Genomic DNA, 16,231 nt, shown 5'->3' on the forward strand with positions numbered 1-16,231 from the left:
ACCCAGCACTGATCCCTGAGGCACCCTGCTGGTCACAGGCCTCCAGTTTGAAAAACAACTCTCTACAACCACCCTCCAGCTTCGCCGACATCTTTACATTCTGTCAAGAAGCCAATTTTGTATCCATCTAGATACCTCACCCTGGTTCCCGTGAGATTTAACCTTATGCAACAACCAACCATGCGGTACCTTGTCAAAGACTTTGCTGAAGTCCTTGTAGACAACATCAACTGCACTGCCCTCCCTAATCCTGCTTTTCCCCCATAAACTTGGAATTTTTATTAATGATCTGGATGAGGGTATAGTTGGGTGGATTAGTAAGTTTGCTGATGACACCAAAGTCGGTGGTGTGGTAGATTGTGAGGAAGGGTGTCATAGTTTGCAGGGTGACTTAGATAGGTTGCAGAGCTGGGCCGCGAGGTGGCGGATGGAGTTTAATGTGGAGAAGTGTGAGGTAATTCATTTCGGTAGGAGTAACAGATGTGTTCAGTATAGGGCTAACGGGAGGACTTTGAATAGTGTGGAGGAGCAGAGGGATCTAGGTGTATGTGTACATAGATCCCTGAAGGTTGGGAATCAAGTAGATAAGGTAGTTAAGAAGGCATACGGTGTCTTGGCGTTTATTGGTAGGGGGATTGAATTTAGGAGTCGCAGCGTCATGTTGCAACTGTACACAACTCTGGTGCAGCCGCACTTGGAGTACTGTGTGCAGTTCTGGTCCCCACATTACAGGAAGGATGTGGAGGCTTTGGAGAGGGTGCAGAGGAGGTTTACCAGGATGTTGCCTGGTATGGAGGGGAGGTCATATGAGGAGAGACTGAGGGATTTGGGGTTGTTTTCGCTGGAAAGAAGGCGGCTAAGAGGGGATCTTATTGAAACATATAAGATGATTAGAGGTTTAGATAGGGTGGATAGTGATAGCCTTTTTCCTCGGATGGAGAATGCTAGCACGAGGGGGCATGGCTTTAAATTAAGGGGTGGTAGTTATAGGACGGCTGTCAGGGGTAGGTTCTTTACCCAGAGGGTGGTGAGGGATTGGAATGCCCTGCCTGCTGCAGTTGTAAATGCGCCTAGTTTGGGGGCGTTTAAGAGATCTATGGATAGGTTTATGGACGAAAAGGGATTGGTTTAGGTTAGTGGGTCAGTGTTTTTTTTTATAAACTGGTCGGCGCAACATTGTGGGCCGAAGGGCCTGTTCTGCGCTGTAATGTTCTATGTTCTATGTTCCATTCGCCCCAAGTGCTATATCCAGCCGCCTCTTGAATACATTCAATATTTTGGCATCAAGTATTTCCTGCGGTAATGAATTCCACAGGCTCACCACTCATTGGGTGAAGAAATGTCTACTCACCTCCATCCTAAATGGTGTACTTTGAATCCTCAGACTGTGACTCCCCCACCACTGGGGAGTTCTCCATATTCTGAAATGGGAGGACACTGGGAAGGCTCCCCCACCATATCCTCCCTGCATCTGCCTTGTCTCGTCCTGTTAGAATTTTATAAGTTTCTATGAGATTTTCCCTCATTCGTCTGAACTCCAGTGAAAACAATCCTAACCTAGTCAATCTCCCCTCATACATCAGTCCCACCATCCCCAGAATCAGCCTGGTAAACCTTCTCTGCACTCCCTCAACAGCAAAAACATTCTTCCTCAGAAAAGGAGAACAAAACTGCACACAGTACTCTTGCAACACATTCCTAATCCTGTACTTGAAACCTCCCATAATGAAGGTCAACATGCCATTTGCCTTCTTTACTGTCTGCTGTACCTGCCTGCTTACCTTCAGTGATTGATGCACAAGGGCACCCAGTTACCACTGCACACTGCCTTTTCCCAATTTGCAGCCGTTGAGGTAACACATACAGCTGTCTTGTTAGGGGAGCCATGATGTGGAGATGCTGGCATTGGACTGGGGTAAGCACAGTAAGAAGTCTCACAACACCAACAGGTTTTTTTGACAACACTAGCTTTCGGAGTCACAAGCTCCTTCATCAAGTGAGTGAGGACTTGTGTTCACAAACAGGGCATATGAAGACACCACCTCAATTTACAAGATAATGGTTGGAATGCGAGTCTTTACAGGTAATCAGTCTTAAAATTACAGACAATGTGAGTGGAGAGAGGACCAAACACAGGTTGAAGAGGGGTGTATTGTCTCCAGCCAGGACAGTTAATATGATTTTGCAAGCCCAGGCAAATTGAGCGGTTACAGAAAGTATGACATGAACCCAAGATCCTGGTTGAGGCTGTCCTCATGTGCACTGGTATTTGCAGCAGACCAAGGAAAGACGTGGGCATGGGAGAAGGATCGTGTGTTAAAATAGCTAGCAACCAAAAGGTCAGGGCCTTGATTGCACACAGACTGAATGTGCTCAGCAAAATGATCACCCAGTCTACACTTGACCTCTCCGATATAGAGACTACATTGGGAGCAGAGAAAACATGGTTGAACAAACATGGTTTGTTTCCATTTGAAGGCTGAAGGTAACCTGATAGAAGTTTACAAAATTTTGAGAGGCATAGGTAGAATGATAGTCAGAGTCTTTTTCCCATGGTAGAAATATCAATTACTATGGGACATAGGGTTAAGATAAAAGGTGGAAAGTTTAAAGGCGATGTGAGAGGCAAGTTTCTTTGCACAGATTGTGGTAAGTACCTGGAATGTGCTGTCACAGGAGATGGTAGAAGCAGATAGCAATTTTTAAGAGGCATCTTGACAAATATATGAATGGGTAGGGAATGGAGGGATAGGGACTACATATAGACAAAAGGTCTTTAGAAAGATGTCATGTGTCAGCACAGGCTTTGTGGCCTGAAGGACCTGTTCCTGTGGTGTACTGCTCTTTGTTCTAACACCTGGATCAATTCTCGAGTAGGGAACCGTGCCAGTACACACCTTTTACTAGCCACAGGGATGGCTACTGCCAACATCGAAAGTGAATCCTCAAGTAGAGCCAGACTTGGTGGCTTTGCAGTTCTCTTTCTACAAGAGAAGGTCTCTCATTGCTTCATATCCTCTGATGGATCACATGATAGCACGTAGTTAGTACTGGTGCCTTGCAGACCAGGGAGCCAGTTTGATTCTAGCATTAGATGACTGTCTGTGGAGTTTGCACATTCTCTCCTTGTCCGTGTAGGTTTCCTCTGGGTGCTCCAGTTTCCTCATACAGTCCAAAGATGTGCAGTTTATGTGGTTTGCAAATGGTAAACTGCCCTTTAATGTCCCAAAATGTGTAGGTTGGGGGATTAATGAGGTAAATACTTGGTGTTATGGGGATCAGGCCTGGGTAAGATACTGTCAGAAAATCAGTGCTGCTTCATTCATAGAATCATAAAACCCCCAACGGAGACCATCTGAATTATTATCTAATTATGAGGCTATTATCATCTAATTGTGAGGCTATTAGGCAAGATTTAGGACATATAGGGTGGAGTAGGAAACTGCAGGGGCTGGGAACAACTGAAATGTGGAGCTTATTCAAGGGGCAGCTACTGCGAGTCCTTGATAAATATGTACCTGTCAGGCAGGGAGGAAGTGGTCGAGCGAGGGAACCTTGGTGTACTAAGGAAGTTGAATCTCTGGTGAAGAGGAAGAAGGAGGCTTATGTAAAGATGAGACGTGAAGGCTCAGTTAGGGCACTGGAGAGTTACAAATTACCAGGAAGGAGCTAAAAAGAGAGTTAAGAGCTAGAAGAGGACATGAGAAGACTTTGGCGGATAAGATCAAGGAGAACCCTAAAGCTTTCTATAGGTATGTCAAGAATAAAAGATTGGTTAGAGCAAGATTAGGGCCAGTCAGAGACAGTAGTGGGAAGTTGTGCGTGGAGCCTGAAGAGATAGGAGAGGCACTGAATGAATATTTTTCGTCACGCAGGAAAAAGTCAATGTAGTCAAAGAGAATACTGAGATATAGGCTTTTAGACTAGATGGGATTGAGGTACATAAGGAGGAGGTGTTAGCAATTCTTGAGAGTGTGAAAATAGATAAGTCCCCTGGGCCGGATGGGATTTATCCTAGGACTCTCTGGGAGGCTAGGGAGGAGATTGCAGAGCCTTTGGCTTTGATCTTCATGTCATCATTGGCTACAGGTATAGTGCCAGAAGACTGGAGGATAGCAAATGTTGTCCCCTTGTTCAAGAAGGGGAGTAGAGACCATCCTGGGAATTATAGACTGGTGAGCCTTACTTCTGTTGTGGGCAAAGTTTTGGAAAGAATTATAAGGGATTGGATTTATAATCATATAGAGAGAAATAAATTGATTCGGGATAGTCAACGCGGTTTTGTGAAGGGTAGGTCGTGCCTCACAAACCTTATCGAGTTCTTTGAAAAGGTGACCAAAGAGGTGGATAAGGGTAAGGCAGTTGACGTGGTGTATATGGATTTTAGCAAAGCGTTTGATAAGGTTCCCCATGGTAGGCTACTGCAGAAAATGCAGATGCATGGGATTGAGGGTGATTTAGCAGTCTGGATCAGGCATTGGCTAGCTGATAGAAGACAGAGGGTGGTGGTTGATGGGAAATATTCAATCTGGAGCTCAGTTACAAGTGGTGTACCTCAGGGATCTGTTTTGGGGCCACTGCTGTTTGTCATCTTTATGAATAACCTAGATGAGGGTGTGGAAGGATGGGTTAGTAAATTTGCTGACGACAGCAAAGTCGGAGGAGCTGTAGACAGTGAGGATGGATGTTACAGTTTGCAGAGGGACATTGATAAGCTGCAGAGCTGGGCCGAGAGGTGGAAAATGGAGTTTAATGTGGAAAAGTGTGAGGTGATTCACTTTGGTAAGAGTAACAGGAGTACAGAATATAGGGCTAATGGAAGGACTCAGTAGTGTTGACGAGCAGAGGGATCTCGGGGTACATGTGCATAGATCCCTGAAAATTGGCACCCAGGTTGATAAGGTTGTTAAGAAGGCGTACGGTGTGTTAGCTTTTATTGGTGAAGGGATTGAATTTCGGAGCCATGAGGTCATGTTGCAACTGTGCAAAACTCTGGTGCGGCCGCACTTGGAGTATTGCGTACAGTTCTGGTCGCCACATTATAAGAAAGATGTGGAGGCATTGGAAAGGGTGCAGAGGAGGTTTACCAGGATGTTGCCTGGTGTGGTGGGAAGGTCTTATGAGGAAAGACTGAGGGACTTGAGGTTATTTTCATTTGAGAGAAGAAGGTTACGAGTTGAGCTAATTGAGGCATACAAGATGATCAGAGGGTTAGATAGGGTGGACAGTGAGACCCTTTTTCCTCAGATGGTGATGGCTAACACAAGAGGACATAGCTTTAAATTAAGGGGTGGTAATTATAGGACGGATGTCAGAGGTAGGTTCTTTACTCAGAGGGTAGTAAGGGCGTGGAATGCCCTGCCTGCAGTAGTTGTGGACTCGCCAACTTTAAGGGCGTTCAAATGGCCAGTGGATAGGCATATGGATAACATTGGAATAGTTTAGGTTAGAGGGTCATTAGATTGGTTCCACTGGTCAGCGCAACATCGAGGGCCGAAGGGCCTGTACTACGCTGTAATGTTCTATGTTCTATGAATCTACACTGACCACAATTCCAGCCAGGTCCCATTCCCTTAACCCCACTTTTTTACCCTGCGAGTCTCTCTGACACTAAGGGACAAAGTTAGAAATAGGAAAGGAGTGGTCACATTGTTAGAAGTTTTCTATAGGCCCCCAAATAGTAATAGAGATGTGGAGGAGGAAATGGCAAAGCAGATTATGGATAGGTGTGGAGGTCACAGGATAGTTATCATGGGTGACTTTAACTTTCCAAATATTGATTGGAACCTTTCGAATATAGGTCGAATAGTTTGGATGGGGAACTTTTTGTACGGTGTGTGCAGGAGGGTTTCCTGACATTATGTGGATAAGCCTACAAAAGGTGGGGCCACATTGAACTTGATACTGGGTAATGAACCAGGCTAAGTATTAGATTTGTTTGTGGGAGAGCACTTTGGAGATAGTATTCATCATAGGGTCACAGGACAAGGTTTATAATTGGGGCAGGGGTAAACATGATGTGATTAGGCAAGAATTAGGGAGCAGAAGATGGGAACAGAAACTGTCAGGTAAAGGCACAAATGAAAAGTGGAGCTTGTTCAAGGAACAAGCATATCCTTGATAGCTATGTCCGTGTCAGGCAGGGAGGAAATGGCCCAGTGAGGGAACCACGGTTCACAAAGGAGGTTGAATGTTTTGTCAAGAGGAAAAAGGAAGCATATGTAAAGATGAGAAAACAAGGTTCAGTTGGGTCGCTTGAGGGTTACAAAGTAGCTAGAAATGAGTTTTAAAAAAAGGGCTTAGGAGAGCTAGGAGGGGGCAGGAGAAGTCCTTGATGGGCCGGATCAAGGAAAACCCCAAGGCTTTTTACTCTTGTGTGAAAAATAAAAGAATGACCATGGTGAGGTTAGGGCCAGTCAAGGACAGTAGTGGGAACTTGTACATGGAGTCGGAAGAGGTAGGTGGGCATTGAATGAATACTTTTCTTCAGTGTTCATTAAGGAGAGGGGCCATGTTTTTGAGGATGAGTGTGTGATACAGGCTGATGGGTTGGAGGAGATAGATGTTCTGAGGGAAGATGTGTTAGCAATTTTGAAAAACCTGAGGGTCGATAAGTCCCCTGGGCCAGATGGGATACATCCAAGGATACTTTGGGAGGCAAGGGATGAGATTGCGGAGCCTTTAGCTTTGATCCTTGGGTCCTCACTATCCACGGGGATTGTGCCAGAAGACTGGAGAGTGGCAAATGTTGTTCCTCTCTTCAAGAAAGGAAATAGGAATGATCCTGGTAATCATAGCCCAGTTAGTCTAACTTCAGTGGTCAGTACGTTAATGAAAAGGGTCCTGAGGGATAGGATTTATGACCATTTGGAAAGATGCAGCTTAATCTGGGATAGTTAGCATGATTTCGTGAGGGGTAAGTCCTGCCTCACAAATTTGATTGAATTCTTTGAGCAGGTAGCTAAGTGTGTGGACGAAGGTAGAGCTGTTGATGTTGTATACGTGGATTTTAGTAAGGCATTTGATAAGGTTCCCCATGGTAGGCTCATGAAGAATGTAAGGAAGTGTGAGATAGAAGGAAATTTGGCCGATTGGATAAGTAACTGGCTATTTCATAAAAGACAGAGGGTGGTGGTGGAGGGAAAATTTTCAGGCTGGAGTCCAGTTACCAGCGGTGTACACAGGGGTCAGTGCTGGGTCCTCTGCTATTTGTGATTTTTATCAATGACTTAGAAGAGGGGGCTAAAGGGTGGGTTAGTAAATTTGCTGATGACACCAAGATTAGTGGAGTAATGGATGAGGTGGAGGGCTCTTGTAGCTGCAAAGAGACATTGATAGGATGCAGAGCTGGGCCAAAAAGTGGCAGATGGAATTTAACCCTGATAAGTGCGAGGTGATTCATTTTGGTAGGACAAACTTGAACGTGGATTAAGAACAGAGAACATAAAACATAGAACAGTACAGCACAGTACAGGTCCCTCGGCCCTCAATGTTGTGCAGAGCTATGTACAAACCTAAGATCAAGCTATCCCGCTCTCTATCATTCTGGTGTGCTCCATGTGCCTATCCGATAACCGCTTGAAAGTTCCTAAAGTGTCCAACTCCACTATCACAGCAGGCAGTGCATTCCACACCCCAACCACTCTCTGAGTGAAGAATCTACCTCAGACATCCCTCCTATATCTCCCACCATGAAACTCATAGTTATGCCCCCCAATAACAGCTACATCCACCCGAGGAAATAGTCTCTGCACGCCCACTCTGTCAATCCTCCTCATCATCTTATAAACCTCTATTAAGTCACCTCTCATCGTCCTCAGCTCCCTCAACCTTTCCTCATAAGACCTACCCTCCAAACCAGGCAGCATCCTGGTAAATCTCCTCTGCAGTCTCTCCAATGCTTCCACATCCTTATTATAGCGAGATGACCAGAACTGAACACAATATTCCAAATGTGGTCTCACCAAAATCCGGTATAGTTGCAGCATAACCCCACGGCTCTTAAACTCAAACCCCCTGTTAATAAACGCTAACACACTATAAGCCTTCTTCACGGCTCTATCCACTTGAGTGACAACCTTCAGAGATCTGTGGATATGAACCCCAAGATCTCACTGCTCCTCCACATTCCTCAGAACCCTGCTGCTGACCCTGTAATCTGCATTCAAGTTTGTCCTACCAAAATGAATCACCTTGCACTTATCAGGATTAAAATCCATCTGCCACTTTTCGGCCCAGCTCTGCATCCTATCAATGTCTCTTTGCAGCCTACAAGAGCCCTCCACCTCATCCACTACTCCACCAATCTTGGTGTCATCAGCAAATTTACTAACCCACCTTTCAGCCCCCTCTTCTAAGTCATTGAAAGAAATCACAAATAGCAGAGGCCCAGCACTGACCCCTGTGGTACACCACTCCAATGGCCTCCAATCTGAAAATTTTCTTTCCACCACCACCCTCTGTCTTCTATAAGGCAGCCAGTTACTTATCCAATCGGCCAAATTTCCTCCTATCCCACACCTCCTTATCTTCTTCATGAGCCTATCATGAGGAACCTTATCAAACGCCTTACTCAAATAAACAGGGTCAACGACAGGGTTCTGAGGAATGTGGAGGAACAGAGAGATCTTGGGGTTCATGTCCACAGACCTCTGAAGGTTGCCACTCAAGCGGATAGAGCTGTGAAGAAGGCTTGTAGTGTGTTAGCGTTTATTAACAGATGGTTTGTGTTTAAGAGTCGTGGGGTTAAGCTGCAACTAAATAGGACCTTGGTGAGATCACATTTGGGACAGTGTGAGCAATTCTGGTCACCTCACTATTAGAAGGATGTGGAAGCGTTAGAGAGAGTGCAAAGGAGATTTTCCAGGATGCTGCCTGGTTTGGAGGGTAGGTCTTATGAAGAAAGGCTGAATGAGCAGGAGCTTTTCTCTTGAGAGCAGAGGAGGATGAGAGGTGGCTTAATAGATGTTTATAAGATGATGTGGGCAATAGATACAGTGGATGTACAGTGGGAGATATAGGAGGGATGTCCGAGGTAGATTCTTTACTCGGACAGTAGTTGGGGTGTGGAATGCACTGCCTGCTGTGATAGTGGAGTCAGACACTTTAGGAACTTTCAAGTGGTTATTGGACAGGCACATGGAACACACCAGAATGATAGGGAGTTCGGACATTGAGAGCCAAAGGACCTGTACTGTGCTGCACTATTTTATGTTCTATGTTCTATGTTTAATCGATCTAACCTGCACATCTTTGGAGCATTGGAGAAAACCGTGCACCTGGAGGAAACCCACACAGACATGGGGAGAACATACAAATTCCACACAGTCACCCAAGAGCAGAATTGAACCTGGCGCTATGAGGTAGCAATACTGCTGTTTATTGTGTTTTGTGAAGGAAGCTGTGGAAGCTTGATAATGCCATCATCCAAACTTTTCAGTATATCAGTTTGTTTCTAATGGTATGTGAAAATGTGAATAATTCAAATCAGTCTGATAACCTATATCTCCAACAGTTCCAGGATAAATGGGTTTCTTCATCAAAAGAAATCATTGCATTCCATAAGGCTTTGCTAAATCCAGTAACAGCTCTCCAATTTCAGCAGTTTGTGTCATTGAAGGGTGAATGGATGGAAAATAATATCATCTTCTGGTCTGAAGTTGAAAAGTACAAGGTAAATAAAATAAAGAATCCGAATTTTTAAAAAGTAGTTAATAATTCAAAGCTACATGCAAACTAATCAGAAGTTTAATTTACATAAGATAACAAAGAAAAATTATACAATTTTGAGTATGCCTGTTTTTTCCCTTATGTTTGACAGTCTGAATATTAATTTTTATAATCTAAATGGCAAAGAAAAGAATATCAACCCCTTCTGTGCTTTTTTCCTTCAGAACATGTGTTATTCTCAAGCAAGCGAGGGAAGTATTCAGAATAAAATCTCCTCTATTATTAATTGTTTCATCAATTCCAGCATCCCACCACCTGTGCAAATTGATATTTCATCAGAAAGTGCACATAAAATCATGAATTACATGCAAGAGGAGGGACCATATTTCTTCAGAGAAGCACAGGTGTGTGATAAAAGAAAGTATGGAGCTCAGTTAAATGGCTTAGTAACATTAAGTGGTAAATAAGATTGGTGAGCTGCAGATAACTACATGGAATTAAGATGATGTGGCAATAATAGTTAATAACTCAACGAGAGGTGAAACTGGGTACTAAATATTCCTGGATACAAGAATAGATAAGGAAAGAAAGAAAGAAATAGTGCTGGTGAGAGATGCTCCAGGGGGGTCAAAGATAAGTTTAGTTAGCTAAAGCTTAGAAACATTAGGAGTACATTGCATTGCTCAATGTAGGCTAGCAACTAGTAAAAAAAGATGTAGAGGAACAAATTTTCAAGAAAATCTCACAGAAATGCAATAATTATAGGTCAAGGCAGTGGGAGATTAGAGGTTGGTGGGATGGGGGTATTAGAAGTGGGATGAGCAAAATCAGAAGTTGGGTGGAAGGAATTGAAATTCAACTGGTGGAGGAATCGGATTGGGGGGTTCAGAGATTTGGTAAGGGGGGATTGGAGCTTGGGGGTCAGAGGTTGGGGGAATCGGATTTCTGAGGTGGAAGAGTTCTGGGGGTATTGAAGCTGGGTGTCAGAGGTCGAGCATGGATGGGTTGGAGATTGGGGTGGTAGAGATTAGAGATAGGGCTGGGGGGGTTTGTGGTCAGGGTGGGTTGGAAATCCTGGGTGGTGTGAGGATCATAGGTCTGGGGGGTGGAGGTAGGGGCAGGTAGGATCAGACAACAGGGAGTGTTAGTATTTGGGCCCTTGTTTTTCACAATCTATATCAATGTGATGATCAACTACAATAGTTCCAAGCTTGCTGATGGAACAAAACTAAGTTGGAACATAAGTTGAGGTTGAGAGGAGGAATGCAAAAAGGCTTCAAGGGGAATCAGGCACATTAATTGAATGGGCAAAAAGATGATACATGATATGAAACATGTGATGTTATCTCTTTGACAGGAAAAATAAATTTAGAACATTTCTTAACTATTGAGAGATTGGAAAGTGTTGATGCCTAAATGGGTTCTGGGTTTCATTGTCCATAAGTAGGTGAAAACAAACACACAGGCGCAACATGCAGTTAGGAAGTGTCATGCTCAGTACGAATATGAGAATATTATGGACTATAAAATCATATTTCTGAAGTGGCCACAAACTGTTGTTTTGGCTGCAACAGGTAACTATTGATATTTTCAGCAATGGTTACAATTTGATTATATGGTTAAATATTGACCCAACCCCTCCACATAACTTCCCCATGCCTAGCCCGACTAACTCCAATTTGACTACTCACCCAAATATCCCACCTGGCAACCCCAAAAAAAACGCAACTACCACTCCCCACAACACTCACTGACCCAGTCCTGTGCAGCTGATGACTGCACCATCCAACTACTCCCCGACACAACCTAAGTACCCCCACCCAATTTAACATGACTCTCAAGCTGCTTCTGTATACCCCAACATAATCCACTTACCACCCTTCCATCCGACCCAACAACTCGCAGCCAGCAATCTCCAATGGCTCCAACTACCCCCACCCATCAGACTACCCTCTCAGCCCAATCCAATTACACCCGCACCCAACTATCCTCATCATCTGATCCAACTAGTTCTTCATCTGACTAGCCCTCCAACTCCTACCTGACCCAACCTGATGACACCACTGCTCAAGCACCCACCAACCTGATGATCTCCACCCAACTAACCGCCAAACCAATCTGATGATCAGGACACTCAGATAACCCGACCCAACCTGACCACCCATCATCGAATGCTCACCAAATCAACCTGCCAATCCCTCCACATAACTAAACCCTAACCTGACACTCCAGCTGAAAGTCCACCAGATGTTGCGAGGGATCTCACCTTTGCCACCCTTTCAGGAAGTGAGTTCCAGATTCTCACCACCTTCTGGGTTTTTTCTCAAATCCCCTATAAATCTCCTGCCTCTTAAATCTATGCCCCTGTTTTTTTAAAATTAATTTATGGGATGTGGACATCACTGCTAGGCCAATATTTATTGCCTATCCCAAGTTACTGACCCCTTTATTAAGAGGAAAAATTTCTTTCTATCTATCCAATTTACGTCCCTCATAATTTAGCACACCTAATCAGGTCGGGAAGCCTTCTCTGCTCTAAGAAAATCAATCCCCGCCTAACCAGCTTATCTTCATAGCTGAAAAGCTACAATGCAAGTAAACTTAATGCATCACCTGAATAGAAAACACAAATATATTCACCACTTGCTGTCTTTCTGTCCAATAATCCCAAACAAAACAAGGAATATAGTAGTTAATCCCACAATGAACCCCTAATTGTTAAGATCCAGGCAAAAGACTCAACGTGTTTTATGAAGTTAGCCTGGACCTAAGTTTTACATTTGATTTTGGCATTGGTGACCATAAGGTGTTTCATTCCAGGTATGATTTAAGTGACCCACAAGGAAGATTTTATCGAACGGTTTGTTTAAGAACGCAGTTAAAATATAACACAAACGCATAACTTTTACCAATTACAAGATTTAAACATAACTTGCTGTTAACTGTTATACTATTATCTCCTCTGTTCCAAGTTAAACACCATCTCACAGACATACACCCTTCTTTAGGCTTAGCACAAAAGGCAAGTATATTCATGTAATGCTGGATCTGATTGAGATCCGTTGTGAGAGGGAGGTCCGCTGCCACTCGGCCTGAGAGCAGTGAGGGGGAAAGTGGTGTCTGCTGCCACTCTGCCTGAGATCGGTGGAGGGGAAGTAGGGGAGTCCGCTGCCACTTTGCCTGAGATGTGTCTTGCCTTTGAGGATGTGTCTAGTGCAGTGGATGGAGGGAAACCGGTGGATGTAGTGTTTCTCGATTTTCAGAAGGCGCCGCACAAAAGTTTGTTACAGAAGGTAAGGGGGCATGGAGTTGGGGGTAAGGTGTTAGTGTGGATAGGGGATTGGCTGTCAGATAGGAGGCAGAGAGTAGGTGTCAATGGGTGCTATTCGGATTGGCGGTTGGTGACTAGTGGAGTGCCCCAGGGATCGGTGCTGGGATCTCAGCTATTTACCATTTATATAGATGATCTGGAGGAGGGGGCTGAGTGTATGGTGTCGAAATTTGCTGATGACACAAAGATAAGTGGAACAGCAAATTGTGCAGAGGGTGTAGAAAGTCTGCAGAAGGATCTAGATAGGCTAAGCGAGTGGGCGAGGACCTGACAGATGGAATACAATGTTGGCAAGTGTGAGGTTATCCACTTTGTTAGGAATAATAGTAGGAAGGACTACTACTTACAGGGCGAAAAGCTGCAGCATGCTACAGTGCAGAGGGACCTGGGGGTCCTTGTGCATGAGTCGCAAAAACCCAGCCTACAGGTGCAGCAGGTAGTCAGGAAGGCAAATGGGATGTTGGCCTTCATAGCGAGGGAGATTGAATATAAAAGTAGGGAGGTCTTGCTGCAACTGTACAGGGCACTGGTGAAGCCGCAGCTGGAGTACTGTGTGCAGTTTTGGTCGCCGCAATTGCGCAAGGATATTTTGGCCTTGGAGGGAGTGCAGAGGAGGTTTACTAGGCTGATACCGGAGTTGAGGGGGTTGAGCTATGAAGAGAGGCTGAATAGACTGGGCTTGTACTCGTTAGAGTTTAGAAGGATGAGGGGGGATCTTATTGAGACGTATAAGATGATGAAAGGGATGGATAGGGTAGAGGTCGAGAGGTTCTTCCCGCTCAGAAAGAACAGCAGGACTAGATGGCACAGCCTCAAGATAAGGAGGGGGCAGTTTAAAACAGAGTTGAGGAGGAACTTCTTCACTCAAAGGGTGGTGAATCTCTGGAATTCTCTGCCCGTTGAAGTGGTGGAGGCTGCCTCGCTAAATATTTTTAAGACGCGGGTTGATGGGTTTTTGGTAGGCGAGGGGATTAAGGGTTATGGGGAGAAAGCGGGAAAGTGGAACTGAGCCACTTCAGATCAGCCATGATCTTATTGAATGGCGGGGCAGGCTTGAAGGGCTCGATGGCCTACTCCTGCTCCTATTTCTTATGTTCTTATCTTCTTAGATCCATGGAGGGGAAGAGTGGTCTGCTGCCACTCGACCTGAGATCAGTGGAGGGTAAGAGTGATCCTCTGCCATTCTACCTGAGATCAGTGGAGGGGAGACAGAAGAGTGGTCCACTGCCACTCTGCCTGAGATCAGCGATGGGGGGCATGGGGGGTGGGGGGAATAGGGGAGGGGCCCGCGATCAGTCTGGGTGGCAGGGATGCAGGAATAAGTGGGTCAGTAATGTTGTGGGGATGGGGCAATGTTTGTGGGGTCCAGGGGGAGGCATTATCTGGCCCGGGAGGGAAGTGGCTGGGGAGCAACATTCTATCATTTTTTTCTGTGCACGCGCAGTTGTAGGCTCTGATCGGAGCTGGAGGTTAGGGCACATTAAGCCCCGCCTATAGGCTTGTGCAGCATGATTTGGAATTGCTGATATTTTTGCAGGCAGAATGTTGATGAGGGCACCTCAGAACAGGCCTAAAAGTCAGGTCTGAAATGCTCCCAGTTTCAAGTCCGCCCAGCACTTAGAATCAAAATGGTAAAATAGGGCCCAATTTCACTGAAATGGTAATAAACCTATGAAATTCTCCACCACAGAAGGTTTTGGATGCCAAGTCACTGAATGTATTCATGAAAGAGATAGATTGATTTTACATTTTAATGATATCAAGGAGAATGGGAAGAAAGCAGAAATATGGAAATGAAATTGAGGATCTTCCATGATCATATAGAATGGCGGAGCAGACTTGAGGGGCCAAATGGCCTACTTCAGCTCTAAGTTTTTATGTTTTTTGTGATTTACTAAGTTCTTAGGTTCTTTAATGTTACTGTTAATTTATTCTTAATTGGAAAATCTGAATGTATATCTTTGGCAAATTTGAAATGTATGTATGAGTAACCTGGAACCATCTAAAAACAATTGTGTTTTGCTCCACAGATGGAAGTTTTTGATGTTCTCTTCAAATTATGGCCTGATTTTTCAAACTTCCGACGTAGTGTTGCCAATGAAAGCATCATGCCAACTTTAGAAAGAAAAATAATGAAGAGACAAGAAAAAACTGAAAGGGAAAGTATGAGATAGAGCACAATTCAGGTGATACTTCAGAATTATGCAAGTTAGAATTGTAGAACAGTTGAAGATGACCATTCAAATCCATCACATTGCTTTTCAAAAGAGAGCTAATCAGCTAGGCACACTCCCCAGTTTTTTTTTTATTTTAAGTATGGCTCCAATTATCTTTTGAAAGTTACCATTGAATATTTATCCACCAAATCCCAAATCCTGGACATTCATCCCATTCTTTCACCAATTACTTGCCCCAGCTATAGAATGGTAGACTCAAGAATAATGTCAGCACGGAAGGAGGACTTCTGTTCCATAATGCCTGTGCCAGCTCTCAAACCTCCTGTCCCTCACCTTGAACCTATGTCCCCTTGTGACTGACCTTTCAACGAAGGAGAGCAGTTGTTCCTTATCCACTCTATCCACATCTCTCATTATCTTGTACACCTCAATCAAGTTGCCCCTTAGTCTACTCTGCTCCAATGAAAACAACCCAAGCCTATCCAACCTCTCTTCAGAACTTAAACGTTCCATCCCAGGCAGCATCCTGATGAGTCTCCTCTTCACCCCCTCCAGCGTAATCATATGCTTCTGATAATGTGGTGACCAGAATGCACACAATACTCTAGCTGTGGCCTCACCAAAGTTCTGTACAACTCTAACATGACTTCCCTGCCTTTGTAACCTATGCTTGATTAATAAAGGCCAGTTTATGTCTTTTTCACCACCTGACTAAAATGCCCTTCCATCTTCAGAGATTTTTGGACAAACGCGCCAAGGTCCCTTTATTCCACAGAACTTCCTAGTGTCATGCTTGGATACTTTCTTGTAAAATTATTTCTTCCGAAGTCTATCACCTCACACTTCGCAGGGTTAAATTCCATCTGCCACTTATCTGCCTGTGTGGCCATTCCATCTGTATCTTCTTGCAGCCCAAGACACTCCACCTCACTGTTAACCACCCAGCCAATCTTTGTGTCAGCTGCAAATTTACTCATCCTACCTCCCACATCATCATCTGTGTCATTTCCCAAGGCTGGAATTGAATCTGTGAAGCAGTGTGCCTTGGTGGAGT

The 16,231-nt window shown here is 44.5% G+C and overlaps 1 protein-coding gene across 1 annotated transcript in view; it reads left to right on the forward strand.

Annotated features, from left to right (window-relative positions):
- LOC145346928 (regulator of G-protein signaling 22-like) overlaps positions 1-15,174 on the forward strand; it is a 208,311-nt gene extending 193,137 nt beyond the window's left edge. The window contains 4 exon segments of the mRNA XM_080194805.1: positions 3,038-3,040; positions 9,515-9,673; positions 9,894-10,073; positions 15,031-15,174. Coding sequence (XP_080050931.1) covers positions 3,038-3,040; positions 9,515-9,673; positions 9,894-10,073; positions 15,031-15,174 — 486 coding nt within the window.
- Positions 15,175-16,231: the final 1,057 nt, after the last annotated feature.

Source organism: Carcharhinus amblyrhynchos, chromosome 8 (genome assembly GCF_965287045.1).
Source record: "Carcharhinus amblyrhynchos chromosome 8, sCarAmb.v2.hapA, whole genome shotgun sequence".
NCBI lineage: Eukaryota > Metazoa > Chordata > Chondrichthyes > Carcharhiniformes > Carcharhinidae > Carcharhinus > Carcharhinus amblyrhynchos.